General features: G+C 40.2%; 1 protein-coding gene across 6 annotated transcripts in view; it reads right to left on the reverse strand.

Annotated features, from left to right (window-relative positions):
- Positions 1 to 17,330, reverse strand: part of DIP2C (DIP2 disco-interacting protein 2 homolog C (Drosophila)) — a 133,926-nt gene that overhangs the window by 95,833 nt on the left and 20,763 nt on the right. For 4 of the 6 annotated variants that reach the window (XM_004691203.2, XM_012731324.1, XM_012731325.1 and 1 more), the window contains 4 exons: positions 8,873 to 9,007; positions 7,384 to 7,503; positions 6,035 to 6,232; positions 304 to 395 (listed from right to left, as the gene is read on the reverse strand). In XM_004691203.2, coding sequence (XP_004691260.1) covers positions 304 to 395; positions 6,035 to 6,232; positions 7,384 to 7,503; positions 8,873 to 9,007 — 545 coding nt within the window. The remainder of the gene's footprint in view (positions 1 to 303; positions 396 to 6,034; positions 6,233 to 7,383; positions 7,504 to 8,872; positions 9,008 to 17,330) is intronic. The other 2 variants (XM_012731322.1, XM_012731321.1) reach the window with 1 other exon arrangement.

Below are 17,330 nucleotides of genomic sequence, written 5' to 3' on the forward strand. Positions count from 1 at the left end.
GTGTTTACTGGTGTTGGTTGTGACAGAACAGGGTCTGATTGCTTTTGATGCCACTTACTGATGATGTGTCTCACCTTGTATGATACTTGACTTCCCAAGTTGGAGTGTCTTCATGGATAAACCATGAGAACCCCGCTTTCAGCTTAAGGAGTTGTTGTGAGGATCAAATGCATATAATCACTCCTGGCTTATAGTGAATGTTAAGAAAGCCTTATTAGTAGAATTAGTGGATGCTGGGCTTACACTTGAAAATCTGCCACATGAGAGGGTGTGCTGCAGATTTCATAATTAAATCGCACTTACCCTATCACCAGGCCGCACCATTGGCTCTTGTTTTGTACCTAATTTATGCAGAATGTTGTACGCAACCTTCATACTTCTTGTCCACAGTTTGCCTGTCAACAAATGATAAAGACACAATTCATTGGACACATGCGTTTTCAATTGTGGATGGATGTGCACGTCAAATTGTCGATGATGACACCCAGTGAGAGAATGGCACCTGCATCCGCCTGTTCCTATGTGACCAGACTACTGCATGAACGAATGGGGGACTCAGGAAATAGGTCAGCTGGACAAGAAGGAAATAGAAATCAGTGAGAGCAGAGGAGAGACTTTTTAAACAAACCTTCAGGAGAAAGCCCAAACTTTAGCTTGCCTTCTGATTGTTTCTGATGAGGGGGTCCCTTTTACAGGCTAACTCATTTGTTAACATTTTACAGTCCATAGGAGCCAGGAGGCGGGCTTAAGAATCCTCTCAGGAGGTGAAATTTACTCAAAGCATTTTTCATCATTAGCCTTCAAGCTATTCTGTGTCCTGGAATCAAGGTGCGAAATAAAAGCAGTTTTGACTCTTAAAATCAGAGATGCCCAGACACTGAGCAAGGGACATCCTGTAAAGCTGGAGGTGATCTCAAAAGTCATCTGAGATACTGCCAGTGAGGAGGATGGGGTTACTATGATAAGCATATCACCACTATCTTAGATAGTACAAAATGATACGACTTCCCTTTTGGATGGTGCTATTTGGTGTGACTGTAAAGAATATAAGAACTACAGAGGTGGTCCTCACAGAGCTGAAGCCCTCTCTCTCTGCTAAGTTGTAAATGTTTTGGTTTAGTTTTTTTTAAAATTTATTTATTAATGCATACACAAACTGGGGTATAGGCTGGAGGTGTGGGAGGTGAGAATGAGGAGCAGAAGAGGTAGATACATACACTGCTGAGGGAAGCAGTGAACACAACAGGAGAGGTGTACTGCACCATGTGGATCACCTCCTTCGCTAGGAATGGAACTCATGCTGCAGTGGATGGTGACAGCTTGACAGGACAGTGTCTTTAACCACTAGGGAGGCCCTGCTATGTCCTAAGTTTTTCAACTTCAAATTTTCTAACTTCGGAGTTGTGGGGGTTTTAGAAAGGTATTCTTAAATTTATTTATTTTCATTTAATTTTTCTATCTTTATTTTTTTTTAATGTTCTTACATCAATGTTTCTATCTGTACAGTAATTGGTTTCTTCCACCCAGATGTAGTCCCCATAGTTCTCCCACTACCATGTCATCGGTGAGCCATCACCCTATTCCCTGTGCTCTTCCCTCCCCCTAATCTAAGGTTAGCTTGCAAGTCTTGTCTTTTTCTTGACCTAAGGTTAGCTTGCAAGTCTTGTCTTTTTCTGTAGGAATACTTGAATTGAGATAAAGACTATGGCTAGCATTTTTAATTATTTTAAAATCATGAGCACTAAGAAAAGGACCACAAAGCAGGAAAATAAATAGAATTGAGAAAAAAAAAAAAAACGAAAAAACAAAACCAGCGACACTTCAGAAGTGACAGCTTCAGATAGAAACTAGGCTTTAGGTGGAGATCGTGATGTGATATATACAGATGCTGAAGTATAACGCTAAATAAGCTTCAGAAACCTGTATCATGTCATCATCTAGTGTTACTTCAAGAAAACATGTTTTTTTAATGGCCAGCTAGCTTTGAAGAACTTGTAGATTTCAAATCTCTGCTTTCATCCTAGTGCATTTGCTCCGCATTATTCAGGTGATAGAAAATAGTCTGTGACTGAATAAAAAATGACTTTAAATCTATCCTGTGTTCTTGAACACAAAGATGTTTTAAAACCTCAGCTTCTAAGAATTTTCAGAGCTCAATTTGTATGAAGTTATATTAGTGCAACGGCAGTATAATAAGACTGAATAATTTTCACTCTCTCCCGTAAATGCAATCACTTTTAATTTTTTTCCTATTTTGAAAGTAAAAGTGAAGTTAAAAAGCGCCAAAAAATGTATGAAGTTTTTTGCTTACAATGTATTTTGAATAAAAAAACCCTAAGCAATTTTTTAATTTCACATTAGATTTTGCAACAACCCAAACTGTGCGATTACTGATTAGCAACCAAAGAATACATCAGTCTATTTCTATTTCAATGATTTGGAGACAAAGGAGATGCTTTTCCCAAATGTCTCTATATCCTGGGACATTCTGGCTACCATAAGCACAAAATTACCATATGCATTTTAGCACACTTGTAGAGCACAAAAGATTATTAGGTATGAAGTTTTATTAATGTTCCCAACTCCATCTCTAGTACCCCATTGTCCTCAAGACTAGCTACCTTACAATTATTTGGTATTTTGCTTAGACTAGTCATTAGACCATTAGAAATAATGCAGAGTGATTTACCTCCCACCCAGGCCAGAGTTTATGTTTTCCCTAAAGAAAACAAGTATTTGTGCCTTCAGAACTCTTGAATGTGAACAATACCAGGGAGTTATTATAGATGAATAAACAATTACAATCAAATTGCTATAACTGAAAAAGTCAATGTGTTGTAAATTAACAAATCAAAACAATTAGCAACAATTATATTTTGTTAAAAGATCAACTTCATTCTCAGTCTGGACTAATAGTGTTATCATAAAATCATACAAAAGTCAGCAAGCAAAACATACTTTGACAACATTCTAAAAGTATACTTGATGTTTTTTCAAAAAGAACAGGCCCTTCCTGGTGCTGCAGTAGGTTAAAGCACAGTGCCAAGAAGCTAAAGACACTGCAGTAAGAGTTCAATCCCCACCCTGGAGGTGACCCACATGGCACAGCAGACCTCTCCTGACCTGCCCGCTGCCCGCTGTACTTCATTAAGTCGGCCTGTTCTGCTCCCCACTCTGTCTCTGGTGAATTCTCTTAATGCCCCTGAGCCTTTGGCCTGTACCCCAGTTCCGTATGCATAAATAAGTAAATCTTTTTTTTTTAAAAAAAGAACAAATTGTTGCTTTAAATTAGAAACAGATTTCTTTAGTATATGTTTTATTTATCTTGATAAATGGAAAATATAATTATAAAGCTTTTTTATAAACTTGTTCACAAGTTCATTTGCCATCTATTAAAGATTCCAAATGTCTCAACTAGAACAATTTATAAAGGAAATGTGGAAATTAAACAAACACTATTTTATTATATAGTAATTTTAATTTCACTTAGCATTTGAGTAAGGATGAGCAAGTGGATACAGGACATAGTTTTGAAGGGGAGGCTGGAGACACTTCACTGGGCACAGCTGTAGGAGAAGACCTATACTGTCAAAACATTAATAAGAATGTAAAATAATGGTACTTCATTAATTAAAAGAGGGAAAGAAATATCATCAACATAAAACCAAGATGGTATAGAAAGGTTCTTCTCCTATGCTTTTCTAGTTCATGCATCTAGCCAAAACAAAATAAAACAAGGAAGAGGAGGTGGAGGGAGAGAATAAGGAAAAGGGATAGAGAGAAGAGGAGGAGGAGAGAAAAAGGAGAAAGAAAAAAGAAACCAACATTTACTTGATGGACACTTTAACAAAGCAAAACTGATTTGTAGATATCTCTCTAGGTCCAGGGAGGAGGGAGAGAAGGAAGAGACAGAAAAGTTCCTGCTAAATGAGCATGATGAAAGAAAATCATTGCTTAACATGACTTACTTTTACTAACATAAAATTATGAAATACCATGGGAATTCTTTAGTATATGTTTTATTTATATTGGTAAATGGAAAATGTAATTATAAAGCTTTTTTTTTATAAGCTTGTTCACAAGTTCATTTGCCATCTATTAAAGATTCCAAAATTCTCAACTGGGAATTCTGCTACCCTGGAGCCTTGGAAGAAGCTAGACAGATAAAAGTACTACAGTTCAGTTTGGTTCTTAGATTATACCAACTCACTTACTCAACTTCCATCCCTTTGCCTCTTCTCAGCAACACGCAATCATTCAAATGATTCTATTTTAATGTTTCTGCATAAAAAGCACTTGTCTATGGTTTTCATTATACCAGCCAACACTTTCATTTTCTGTCCTGATAAGTTATAATTTCACATTTAGAAATGTATTGCTTCTTATTTTCCATTGACAAGTAAAAAACCAAGATTGATCTATAGTATATGTATATGTCTATTATAGTCTATGCCTGATATAGTCATATAGCAAATGTTACACAATATATATATGACTTAAAAGCAGGACTTGAGATAGCTCAGTGTAGATATATACATTTCAAATTTTTATATAGCAGGTACTTGAATGATAAAGTTTTGTTCTAACAGTGATGAAAATAAACAATTCCCAGTCAACAATGGATCAGTGTTATTCAAGGACCTTATATACCATTTGGCTGAACGTTGTGATTTCCAAGAATCTAATGACAGTGTTAAGTAAAGATTTACTGTGTAGCATTTATTCTGTATCATATGCCTCAGATTCCCTAGTACCTTGCAAGAAGGCAAAGTTCCCTGTGCCATCAGGAGAAGCAGGGCGAGGCCTCCAGTGTTGGGCCTCAGCCCTTTAGACTGCCCTCACTCAGGCTTGATTTCTCATGGTCCTACTCTGACTATGTGAGTATGTAAGCTGTGTGATTATGTGACTATGTGAGGCATAGTCAGTGTCTCACACATGTTAATGAATGCTCCCTGGGCCTGCATACATGTGTTACCAGAATTCTCTGCATGTGGGTCTGGCAGAATCAGCTAGGGATCAAGTTGCAAGTATGAATATAACTCCACTGTAGAACTGGCAAGAGATAAAAGTCACACAGAAGTCTTCCTTTTAAGAGAATAAAACCTACTGCCAAGAGCAATATTTAAAAAAAAAAAATTAAGCTCATGCCTCACCATGTCTGAGATTACCCTTTATTCACCCGGAATTGCCCAACAGAGATACAAACTGAGGAAGCTGTGAATCAAGACAGGGCCACCTGTGTTTACTGACACACAGAGGTTAGTGTGGCTCTGTGAGCCCCTGGTCCAGCCCCTGGACTCTGCACTGTTTAACATAACATCTGGTTCTAGACCTCACCTGGTAATGTCGAAATAGATTTCTTTCCTACCTGCAATTAAAAACCTATTGTCATAACAGTAAGACTAAAAGTTTAAAACAAAAATCATCAACCAAGCTCACAAAAGCAGACCAAACATAAGTCATTTGGTCTTGCTCTTATTAAGCTAGCTTTTTTGCAAAGCTACAGCACACAGGGTGGAAATAGCCTGACAGTATGCTTTCTCCTGGCCCCCATGCGTGGAGTAGAGAAAGGAATCTCTGGCACCATTAGTTATTTCCAAAAGTTTACAGAAGTATTAATTGTATTAAAGTTTTTTGAAATCTTTTTCCTCTTATTCTTAAAAAAAGGCACTTTAGAAGTTTTTAAACCCGGGTGATGTATGTCATAGCATTTAAGTACACATTCTTTAACTACCAATGCTTCTTGAAAGTATTAATTTCAACAATGGCACACAACCATTCCAAGAGGTAAAAACCAATACCTACTTCAAGCTATGATCAAAGAACTTTTTTGTGTCCATTTTTAGATGTTCCTCAAACACATTAAAGAACAATGATTTTTATAATCTAAACCAGTTATTTTTCTAAAGTATTTCTTTTCAACTTTATTTCCATGCAGAATGATAAGGATGTCCAAGTATAAATCAATCACTCCTAAAGTGTCAGTTATATGTAGGAATAAGCAAAGATAGGTGAATAAGTTGTCCAGAATTACCGTAAGTGAGGATATACAGGGGTTTTCCATTTGTGTCCATTGTGGTCAAGCACGGAGCCTTTGGTGAGATGGTTCCCCATCGCTGTAATGCGGCTTCTAAAGATGGGGGCCAATTCGTAACCACACCCAGCTGCTCCCCACGCATTGCCAACATCTGGGCTCCCTCTGGCTTTGGCTGATTTGGATCTGGTTGTTGAACTAATAATAAGCACATTTGAATACAAATTTTGCAAGAAACATATATGTATATTAGCACAATTAGCTTTTTATTCTTTTGAAACAGGCTAGGAGTACAACTAATAAACATATAACTTTACTAGTGGACAGGAAACATTTATTTATAGAATCAGAGTTATTAGCTGCAAACTAAGCCTCAATGGTATAAATGAAGGCTCAATTCTTCTAATTCCCCAAGCAATATTAGGATGAGGAATTTCAGGAGACCTGAATGCATTTACAAACTGACAGCAGGTAAATTACATATTTTATAACATGTCTAGAATTTAGGATTGCAATACCTATGCTAAAAGTATGAATTAACATATACTTTATATGAATTAACACTGGACCCCAAGTGCTCAAATCTCACTAAACTTTTATGCCCTTAAATATTTATATATGTTAAAATTTGCTACAAACCCTAGGAATAATGACAGAAGAGCATATTTTCTTGAGCAAAAGAAAAATGCCTCATAATACAATATAACCGGCCCAACTCTTTAGATAGGTGAGAAAACAAGATTATTTTTCTGATTTCTGGAAATGACTTCTTTCTCAGTTTATGATTGAGAATTTCCACCTGCTGGCCAGAAAATGCACTCTATCTAACTTGTGTTATCAAGAACAAGGAAACAAGGAGTTTGGTTTTGACACAGTAAGTAGTATTCTGCAACAATTTTAAGTGCGACAATTTTGTGTTAAAAGGCTCTTGAGCATTCAGAGGATATGACGCTGGCTCCTGAACTGGTAAAGCGAAGCAGAAGGCAGCCTGCTGCAGGCTCTGCATTCCCCCCTCACTAACTTATCCAGGGGCAACTGGGCTACAGTGAGTTTTCTATATACACTTGCATTTCTGTAACCTTCCAGAGCCTCACAAGATTCTGGCTCAGGGGACAACACTGCAATCTGCTGAGGTAACAGTGGGTTTGGGTTTCTGCACAACTGTGCAGTGTGAGGGACAGTCAGAAGGGATAGTTGGGGGGACTATCAGGACCCCCTTACATGCCTGTCTTCTCTTGAATTCCTAAATGAGTGCTCTTAAACAGCAAAGTACCTTTGGTAGAAAAATATCATCATTTATGGGATGACGGGGACAGTAAAACAAACAGGGTGGGCAGGGGCTCTCTTACCTTCTAATAATTCTTCAAAATCGTCAACAAAAAATTCCCGTAAAGGTGGCCTTTTGGGTCGTTTGAGGGTGTTGACAAGCTGCTGGATCTTTGCTGATACCCGACTACTCACAGGCACACCTGAAACACAACCATGGTGCCAATGAGCTGACTTTCAGGCATGCTGTAGCCTGAATGCAACAACCTAGAAACTGAAGCTCATTGCCCCTTCCAAGGGTCCTGGGAGGTAGGTCTGTGCCATGGGAGATCCAGTATCCTTGAAGGTCACCCATAGGATTTGCATAGTGAGGAAGTTCAGCTGGGTGCACGCTCATAGTGTGGTGACCCTGCAGGAAAGCTGAGGGCAGAAATCTGAGGGAGGCAGCACAGTGACAACCATGAGCAGGGACCTTCTGATGCTGCAGGTCTGGGGTGTGGCTTGTAAGCTTTATCCTCATAAGTGTTCCTATCTTTCTGACAAGAGAGGTCATCATAGGCTGACAAATACTAGACTGGACAGTTATGACTCAGAATTTACCTGGAGAAAGATGAACTTCAAAGCCATTTAAATGGTAATGACAAGAACAACAGTAATGACCAACTGGATAATAGATTCTGCAGAGAACGAAAGCAAACACTGAAACTGAAAGTGTTACAGGGAAACCAATCATATTGGGAAATGATGACAAACATACTAATGGAGAGCACAAAAGCCTGAGTCATTTTGGGCTCTGAGCATGATGAAGAGGTGAGCAGTCCCCAGAGACCAGACCAAGCTTGCTCCTGACTCCCAAAACCAAACAGTACCATGGGAGGTGAGCACAGTGGGACGGGTGGCCTACTGAGGTGACTACAGCCATCCTCCATGAAAATAACATTTGGTTTCATTACCAAGTTCTATCCCAACTTTCATGACCTTGGAAAGACTGAGACTTCAGGAAGGTAGAAAGAAGCATAATGCTCATGTCTGCATCTCCAGACTGGGTAACATAAATGGCTACTGTCTTCAAAACACATTAAGACTAAAGATGTGAAGACTATCGGAGAAACCCTGTATTGGGTTTTATCTAATCACTTTATTTTTCTTCCAAATATATCTCTAAAGCACCATACTAGCCCATCTCTGACAATTGTTTCCTTCTTTTTATATTAACTTCATCTTGCCCTTCTGTGTAACTGCTTGTAATATGAACACAAGCACAGTCATTTCCTCATTGCTGAACTTGGTTATTTGCTAGCAAAAACATCAGACTCTTAAGACATTTCTGTTTTCCTCACAGCTAAATCCCTACAACATTGACATTTTTCCCTACAAGGAATAACTCCTGGCCAACTTGGAGGTAATCTGCATTTCTTAAGAGTCTGTTGCAGTCACCAGGAGGTTCACAGAGAACCTGACAATAAATTCAATGAACTGACTGTGTATCCAGAAGCACCAATCACCGGCACTGAGAGGCAAGGTAGTAGAGACCAGAATTTGAAAAAGTGAAAAACTGCTGCCGAGTCTCACCGTCTCCTGTTTCCATGAGCTCAGCATTGCCGTACTTTGGTGCCGTCCGTGACGTCGTGGAGCCTTGGGGCCTTTCTACTTGTATTGAGTGTTCTGAGGTGTAAGTGGTTACATCAGGAGGTGCAGAGTGATTTTCTGTAAAGAACAAATTGTGAGCTTTCTGATTATCATGGCACAGTTGTTCTGAAGCACAAGTAAGCAACAGGACCTCCAACAACACCTTGCCCTTCCAAAAGGATACTACAAAATCTCAGCAGAAAGATGACCCATCTGGTAATGTGTATTGCTCATAATGAACAAAGTTCATGAAAACTTCAGACAGAAGATCACAACAGTAGCTGTACCAATGAGTCACTATAGCATTTTAACTATAACAATCCTTTTCAAGTAGTCAAAGGAAAAAAGAGATAGCTACATGTTTATTCTTTAGGAACATTCTTTCTTGGTCTGTCATTATCCAAACAGAGAAGAGCTCAAGCTTTGGAGGCAGAAAGCCTGGGGTGTGAATCCCAGTTCAGCAAACTGATCAAGATCTTGGGAATGTTTTACCCTTTCTTTACCTGTTTTCTCATCCATCAGCTAGTAATGGCAATGGCCATTAACTAGTTGGACAGATTAAGTGATTTATCATACATAGCATTCTTAGGACATTTCTTGAGCATTCAAGAACTATTAGCTATTTTATAATTTGTTTTGACATGAGTAATACGAACAGTCCTTCAAAAGACACCTTACTCCCTGATGTGTGTCATACATAGTGAGGTGGGCAACAGTCACCAGTGGCAAAATTAAGTGCTTAAATGGTTAAGTGGGGAAAGTACAATTTGAATTTATTAAAAATGGACATGAAGAAGAATATGCAAAGTGAGATTATGAATGGCATTTTGTATGTTCTAATAATGGATATCACACTATTGATTTTGACTCACTTATCTTCCTGCATACTGTGAAGTCCCTGCCCTCTTGCAGTTCCATGTGACAGAAGCATGTCACTTGGGCTATGGGAGGGAGCAGGCACTGGGTGCTGTCCACATCAGCACCACACATGGGGCCACTAGAAACAGTAAGATCACCAGTGAAAATCGTAAGGATGGGGAATGATGGAGCACCAGACAGATTGTGTGTAGGAGACTACTTACAGTCTGAGCTCAACAAGAAAGCAGATTCACCTTATTTGGCCTCAGCTGGAAACATATGCCAGAGACTAAAAATTTAGCCACTCTGCCCATGACTACAGTACTCATTTGAGTAGTGACTTGAGATTTAAAAATATTTGGTAGCAAGTAGGTGGATTTGAAAGTATGGAATCTGCCAACAGTGAAGATGGACTGGATGTAGAAGTGAGCTTGTATACACCAGGGCATACAACAGAAAAGAGGGTGCTGCTAGGGAAGGGTCAATTTGTATTCTTAGGTAAGTTTCAAATGTAGCATCTAGGGTGGCTAAATATCCCAATGCACCTCATACACTTGATCCAGGCACACTGACCCAGCAGATGTGTGGGGATGTGCAAGGGGCCGGGGATACCAGGCTGTTGGTTTGAGATGGTCCCTGGCCCTGCTCACAGCTATTCTCTGGGACTAGCAATTAGCTTCTGTGCTGCAGTTTACTTTCTGAACACAGGTGACAACAACAGTGCTCACCTTGTCAGGTTATGGAGGGTGTGAAGGAGAGAAGTAGACACAAGCACTCAGGCACTGTTGTTTCCCACACATGACCCTGGCTGAGGGCGAAGAGCCCAGATCCTGTGTGCTGGGTAGAGCCTGGGCAGCAAGCAGCCACAGCTGAGGGTCTAAGCTTAGGCAGAGATCTAAGCCTAAGTGTAATGAGTTGCATCAGCACCCTAAGCACAAACCATTCAGCAGAGTTGAGTCCTCCACTTATCTTCCTGTTATGAGTTGTGCTGTGTCCCCACAAAACTCATATACTGACGTCTTGGCTGCTAGAACTTCCAAATGTGACTATACTGGAGATGGGGTCTTTAAGATGACTGAGTTAAAAGGAGGTCATTAGGCCCTAATTCTAAGTGACTGCTAACCTCAGAAGAGATTAGAGACACAGAGGAAGCCCATGGGAAGACATGGGGAGAAGATGTCTGTCCATACACCAAGGACAGAATCCTCAGGAGAGAGCCCAGCTGACACCTGCATCTCTCCAGCCTCTAGGGTGGGGGTGACAGACTTTTGTCATGGTGCATTGTTATGATTGCCATCCTCTTAAGCCAGTCTTAAGGATAACTTCTTTGCTTTAAGCCCAGGAGTGTCCATGAGAGGGAGGCGGACAGGTCAGACTCTTTAGAAACAAAGGTGAAGGTCAAGAGGGAAGAGCAGAATCACTGAAGCCGTCCCTTCAATGTTTAAGATGCTGCACATACCATCTGCATCAACCCCTTCTGTGCTTTTGACAAATAGATTTTATTTCAGGTTTCAAAATTACCTCATTCTCCACAGCTAAGCAGTACACTCACTGGGACCTCTTAATTCAAAAGAAAATACAATAGATGCTAAAGCATGCTGAGCAAATTTCCAAATAAGCCCTTTAAAAACAAAGCAGCTTAAGAAGTGAGTAGCTTGCATTGCAACCTCACTTGGTGGACTGGTTAAGTCATCACTGGTGAGAGCCAGTCAGCGCTCGTGGTGGAAGCAGAACGCTGTGGCACTCCCACTTTGAAGTTGGAAAAAATAATGATTCCAATACAGCTGGTGATGAAAAAATAGGAATGGTGACAGCTGGGTGACTTCAAAGTACTTTCCAAATTTATGTATGTGCCCCTCCCCCTCCCTTACTCATCCATATGGCTTCACTGCAGGATCATAAACCCAGCAGCCAGCTTCTGTTAGGAAGCCAGAGAAAGTTCTGCCACTGGAGTGATGTGCTGCACCCTACTTTATTTTTCTGGAGATCAGGACTCTGAGTATTTAATAAGTTATCTTTCTTTTGAGGATTCTGCATGCAACAGATGCTGAAGAAATATTTGTTGAAGGGAAAGATGAGTCAAATGGAAGTGGAGGTTCAAAGATCCAAAAAAGTTCACCAGCTCCAGCAGGGGGTCTGGGAAGTCACACATGCGTAGGCACTCTAAAGACCAGGAGTCCTCAGTGGAGAGTGGTGCAGCTTCTAAGCAAGATTGTCAGCTGCTCTCTAAATCAATTTCCTAGTACTTTTAGAATCAAAGAAAAATGGGGGTAATCCTTCCAGCCACTCCAGAGTTACTGAGATAACTACAGTTATTATCCCCTGGGGTAGGGGCTTATCTTCTCTCTACTCCAAATCATTTTACTCTCAGCTGTCAGGGTTCCTGAAAAAAATATGGAATCAGGATGGATACAGGAAGAAGCAGAAGGATGTGTATCCAGCATCTACAATACAGTATCTGTGAACTATTTCAGCCGTGAGTATTGGGGGTCCCATCTCACCTCTAAAATCCCACTCTGGGTTTTAGTTTGTTACTCCTGCCAACACCACCCCTGCTCAGACAGATGTTTCAGGTCATGACCATGTCGGGGCACCACTGGGCTCCCTGCTTCCTTGGTCTAACACCTTCTTAGTCACCTGCCCACGCAGAGGGCTGCTCAGTGTGCCGCTCAGATGCTGGACTTGCCTGCCGCGCTCCTACATCATTTGTGCTCAGCAAGCGTTTGAGTAGTTCAGAGGACAAATAAATTAATAAACACTTGACAATGAGAGTAAATGCTTCTGATTCTAGCAGCAGCTGAAAGGAAGCCACCTTTAACTCTATTTATGATGGGGAACCCTAAGGGGTGGCTGATCCCACTTTTAATCATCTTAATTATTTTACAGTTCCCAAGTAACTTCTGGATGAAGAGAAGAAAAAGGGCAAATCTACTTTTTATAGGTAAAAAGCACCTCACAGGGAAGTTGCAATTGGTGTCTCAACCATAAATGATACATGACGATATAAGTGAGGATTGAGCTTCTTATTTGAATATCACTCAGGGACTGAGCAGTGTACTCCATTTACCTGTCTTCTGATGCAGATGAATCTTTCCTGAGTGTGTGAGTAATACTGATAATGGGGATTCACACTTGCTTTTCAAAGTCACAGGCAAATTATCTACAGGCTAAATTAAGAGATGATTAGAAAAGTGTTTGTTGGCTCCTTATCCAAACATTTCTCCCAGCCACAATTCTAAGAGTCAAGGTTGACATGAGCAGATTTTATAGCTTCTCAGGTTTGGAACTATCTTCCTCCTATAGTATGCCCTAAAAATTCCATAAACTGTGGTAGACTGTCAGACAAATCTTAAGAAGTAAGATTTGTTCTATTTTCAGAACAGGAATCTTTAACTTTGAATAAGCACTTCTTGATTTCTAGATGTGTGACGAAAGCTCTAATTATCACAAACCCCACATAGACTACAGAGTCTGTGGGGCTGTGACAAGGATGCTGACATCTTTGTTGTTTATGCAAAATCTAATTGTACCCTTGTACAGAGAAGAGCGCTGTCTGTAAGGAGCAGGGCCAGGCTGGAACAGACACAGAGGTACGGCAGGGAGTGGGGACCCTGCCGCTCTGCAGCTGGGTGCTCTGGGGCAGCCAATTGGCTCCTCTGCACCCCAGTCTTCTCATCTGCAGAAAAAGAAAGCAGCCCCGACCTGCTGACACCTGCATTGACCACACCAGCAGGTGCTGCTCTCAGGCCCCAGGTTCTCTCTGCCATGTCTTCTGAGTGTAGTGTGGGCCTCCCCTTTCAAGCACACTCAGAAACAATCTGTGAACATTTCTCTTGCATGTACTAAGGTGTGCGAAAGCAGGCCAATGGGGCTTTCCTGTAGGACAGAGTATGTGCTAGATGAAGGGGGAGCAGACTTCTGCATCCAAAGAGCAGTACTTTTATTTCAAGTATAAAATAAACAAATAAGGCCCTCCCTGGTGGCGCAGCGGGTTAAAGCACAGCACTGAGAATCTAAAACCGCTTCCTTCCACATGAGTTCGATTCCCGCCTGCCCTGGAGGTGACCACATGGCGTGGCAGACCTCTCCTGACCCGCCCGCTGCTCCCCTCAGCAGTGTACTTCGTCGATCTGCCTGTTCTGTTCCCCACTCTGTCTCTGGTGAAGCCTCTCGCCGCCCCTGAGCCTCTGGCCTGTACCCCAGTTCTGTATGTACAAATAAATAAATCTTTAAAAAAAAAAAAACAAATAAAATCAATTTTGAGAATGAAAGAGTCAAGGTATCTTTTGGGAGAGATAGGAACAGACCTGGAATTTAACTACACTGACAGGGCATCAGTTTAGGTGGGAGGGAGAAGGCTGAAAGGAAGAAAACAAAACACACAGGAAGGCTGGATCCCAGTAGCAGACACTGACAGTAGGTGGGAAATAAATGGGGAGGGCTGATGTACAGAGCTAGCACCAAGGAAGGAGGGCCCCAGCAGACAAGCCAATCTCGGGGTATAGGGTGAAGCCAATGTGAGAGGCATCTTGAAATGTGACTTAGGGAAGGGTGTCTGGATGGAAAATGCAACCTGTGAGTCATAGAAAGCAGGCAGCCGTTAAAACTGTGGGAGTAGACGAGGCTGGTGTGAATGTAGAGAGACTGTAGGCAGATTTGTGGTGACGTTCACACAATTTCAATGAATGCATTTCTGCAGACCTGTTTCATTACCAACTACACATGATGATGCAGGATTAGAAGCCAGCATTAGGACTTGACTAAAAATTCCCAGTCATGTCAGCTGATAAGAGGCCCATCTCTCAAGCCCAGGTCTCTTTCAGTACTGTATTACTCAAATAAGCTGTAAGAAGTAAGTACCTAATAGAAGAATCTCAACTCTGCCTCTGTTATCTAATACAAAATCTTATTTTTGTTTTCTATTTGCCTTTTCAACTGCATAACTTAAAACACTAAAACATGGGGTTGGTCACGCTAGCTGTTTTATAAATAAAGATTTATTGGCACACAGACATGCCACTTATGTATGCACATCTAAGGTTGCTTTTGTATTAGACAGCAGAGCTAAACAGTTGCACCAGAGACCAGAAATAGCCTGAGATACATACTCTGTTCTCCTTTACAGGATCACCTGAAACCTCTACTGAAGGACTGTGAAATTCTAGCTGCGTGGGCAACCTAGCCAGGAGGGGGAATTGCAAGAGATCCTGGCCCCATGTGTCAGACTTTGCTAAGATCACCCTCCTTGATATGTATTTGATATATTATTTGTAAATGTGTTTAAAGTGTCAATAGATTACAAAAGAATTATCTAATACTTTGGATGATCATATGTAAATAGAGTAATTTATAATTTATCACAACAGCTATTCAAGGCTTCTGAATAAATTCCCTAAAAATTGGATCCTAGACTCAAATGTACAATTGCCAGGTTTCAAGGGAATTGTATAACACTTAAGTGGCACATCTGACTGCTTTGTGACTTCCTAACTTCTTAGCAGGATGATGCAAGAAATCCAATGAGAAATTGCTTGCTCAGAGAGCACACACCAAAAGTGGCATTAATGTCAATGAGTTCTAAAACACTTCAGGAATGGCAATTACTTCTATAAACATCTAGTTAATGAAAATGTACCACAACACACACTGGAGGAACCCACATGTGATGGTGTGGGTGAACAATGATAGAGAGCTGATCAATTATTTTTATAGCTACAAAATAAGAGAGTACAGGGGTTCTTTAAATTTCTGAATATACAAAATTTCATTCCAGATGTACAATAATGTTATGTATTTTGCTTTGATCTTGTTTGCTAGTCTAGAAGTTAATAGCTTCTGTTCAATTTGTTAATTTCCATGTAGCTAAATAATTCCTTTAGTATTTTACTGTCAATGCTTTTTTTTTTTTAACAGCAAAGCATCTAAAGTTTAAAAGTATCCCACTGCTTATTCTAAGTCATGCTCCTATTCTAAGTCATGCTCCTAACTTTTGATTCTGCTAAAGTATTTCAGAGATATACTTTTCTATTTCAGAGATTCTTTTCATTTAGGAATGTTAGGTACAGAGGTTCCTTTTGAAAATTTATTTTTATTGAGATATAATGAATATGTTACTGTGTACAAATTTAAATGTACAAATGTGTTAACATGACAATTTTTTTGCAGACACCTTCATCCCCATCACATAATTATCATTTCTTCTTTGTGTTGAGAACATTAAGACCTAATTTACTAGCAATACACATTTTCTGGTACCCCTCGAGAATCATTCTAGATACCATTTGGAGGGTGGTCTCTGAGAAAGTGACCTTTCGTCCATGCGACCTGAGGGGCAAAGTGACACCAAAATGGGGAGAGAGAGTTTCTTATCTTCTTGCTTGGCAAAAGTGCACCCAATCCCTGGCATCCTCAGAAAGGGGAACTGGAAGTTCAGTACAAGTGTCTTAATGGTGAAAATAACAGTGCAACATGCAGATAAGACAGCACACAAGAAGCATAGAAAAAGCAGCCACTCTTTGGAGAGAACTGTGCCGAGGTGGCCTCACAGTGGGCCACGTGCAAGGGACCGCCTCTGGCTGCCATAGTGAGCACCCACAATACTTGAGCTCTTGCTTCAACAATGCCAAAGTCCAACAGCCACTTCATGCGAGACAGATGCTTCCAGCTTTTAGGGGCTTTCCTCTACCCATGGGCTAATGAGGTTTCTGTAGATTCTACCCAAGTACCTTGCCCATTGGATTAGCAACACAACCAGTGGTTTATTTTATCCTCAATTCCCTAAAACACACATTCACACTCTTTTCTTTTTTGCAGGCTTTTGATGATCTTAACAGAAAGGTCTGCCTTTTCTGACTTTCACCTCTTTTGCTTTGCTATAGGAATAAAATGCAATTTTTTTTCTCCTATTTTCATTAAGGTGTCATTATTTTGCCACTGGTTTCTTTAAAAGTTTTCCCCACAATTCCCAGATAATCTAGGAATTTATCTTTTTGCCAAATTAAAAATTACTGAAATGTCACACTCTCAAAAGCTATATTTAGGTTACATTGAGACTTGATGTAAATGAGCAATGCAAATTTTTATAGTCTGGATAAATTTAATTCTCCATGCTGTAATTTCCTCCAGTATTCTAAGTGTAAAATCACAAAGGGAGGTCCAAGTGCTGCTTAATTTGTTCCACATTATGTGTTTCTCCTGGTAAGTTGCTAGTCCTTTCTTAAAAATGAATTCTATCAGAATATACCCATTTGCTAGGCTGAGGAGAATGGCAGTGGTGGGGGAATCCCAAGTCCCACCCTCCCACTCTGGTGCCATATAAAGTTTGCTGACAGAACCTCACCCACTATTTCAGGTTCCAAAACATACAAGGAGCTTTATTATCTAAAAACATTAATGGTCATACATTACTGTTTAATTTTTAACTTATACTGATTTCAATAGAAGTTATCAATACACATTAACTAAAGTACATGTCACTGAAAAGGTACTGAGTGAAAATTTAATGTCACCTGCAGTTGAGTATTAAGAAATTTTGTAGAATTTT

Source organism: Condylura cristata, unplaced genomic scaffold, assembly GCF_000260355.1.
Source record: "Condylura cristata isolate star-nosed mole 26May11 unplaced genomic scaffold, ConCri1.0 scaffold00030, whole genome shotgun sequence".
NCBI lineage: Eukaryota > Metazoa > Chordata > Mammalia > Eulipotyphla > Talpidae > Condylura > Condylura cristata.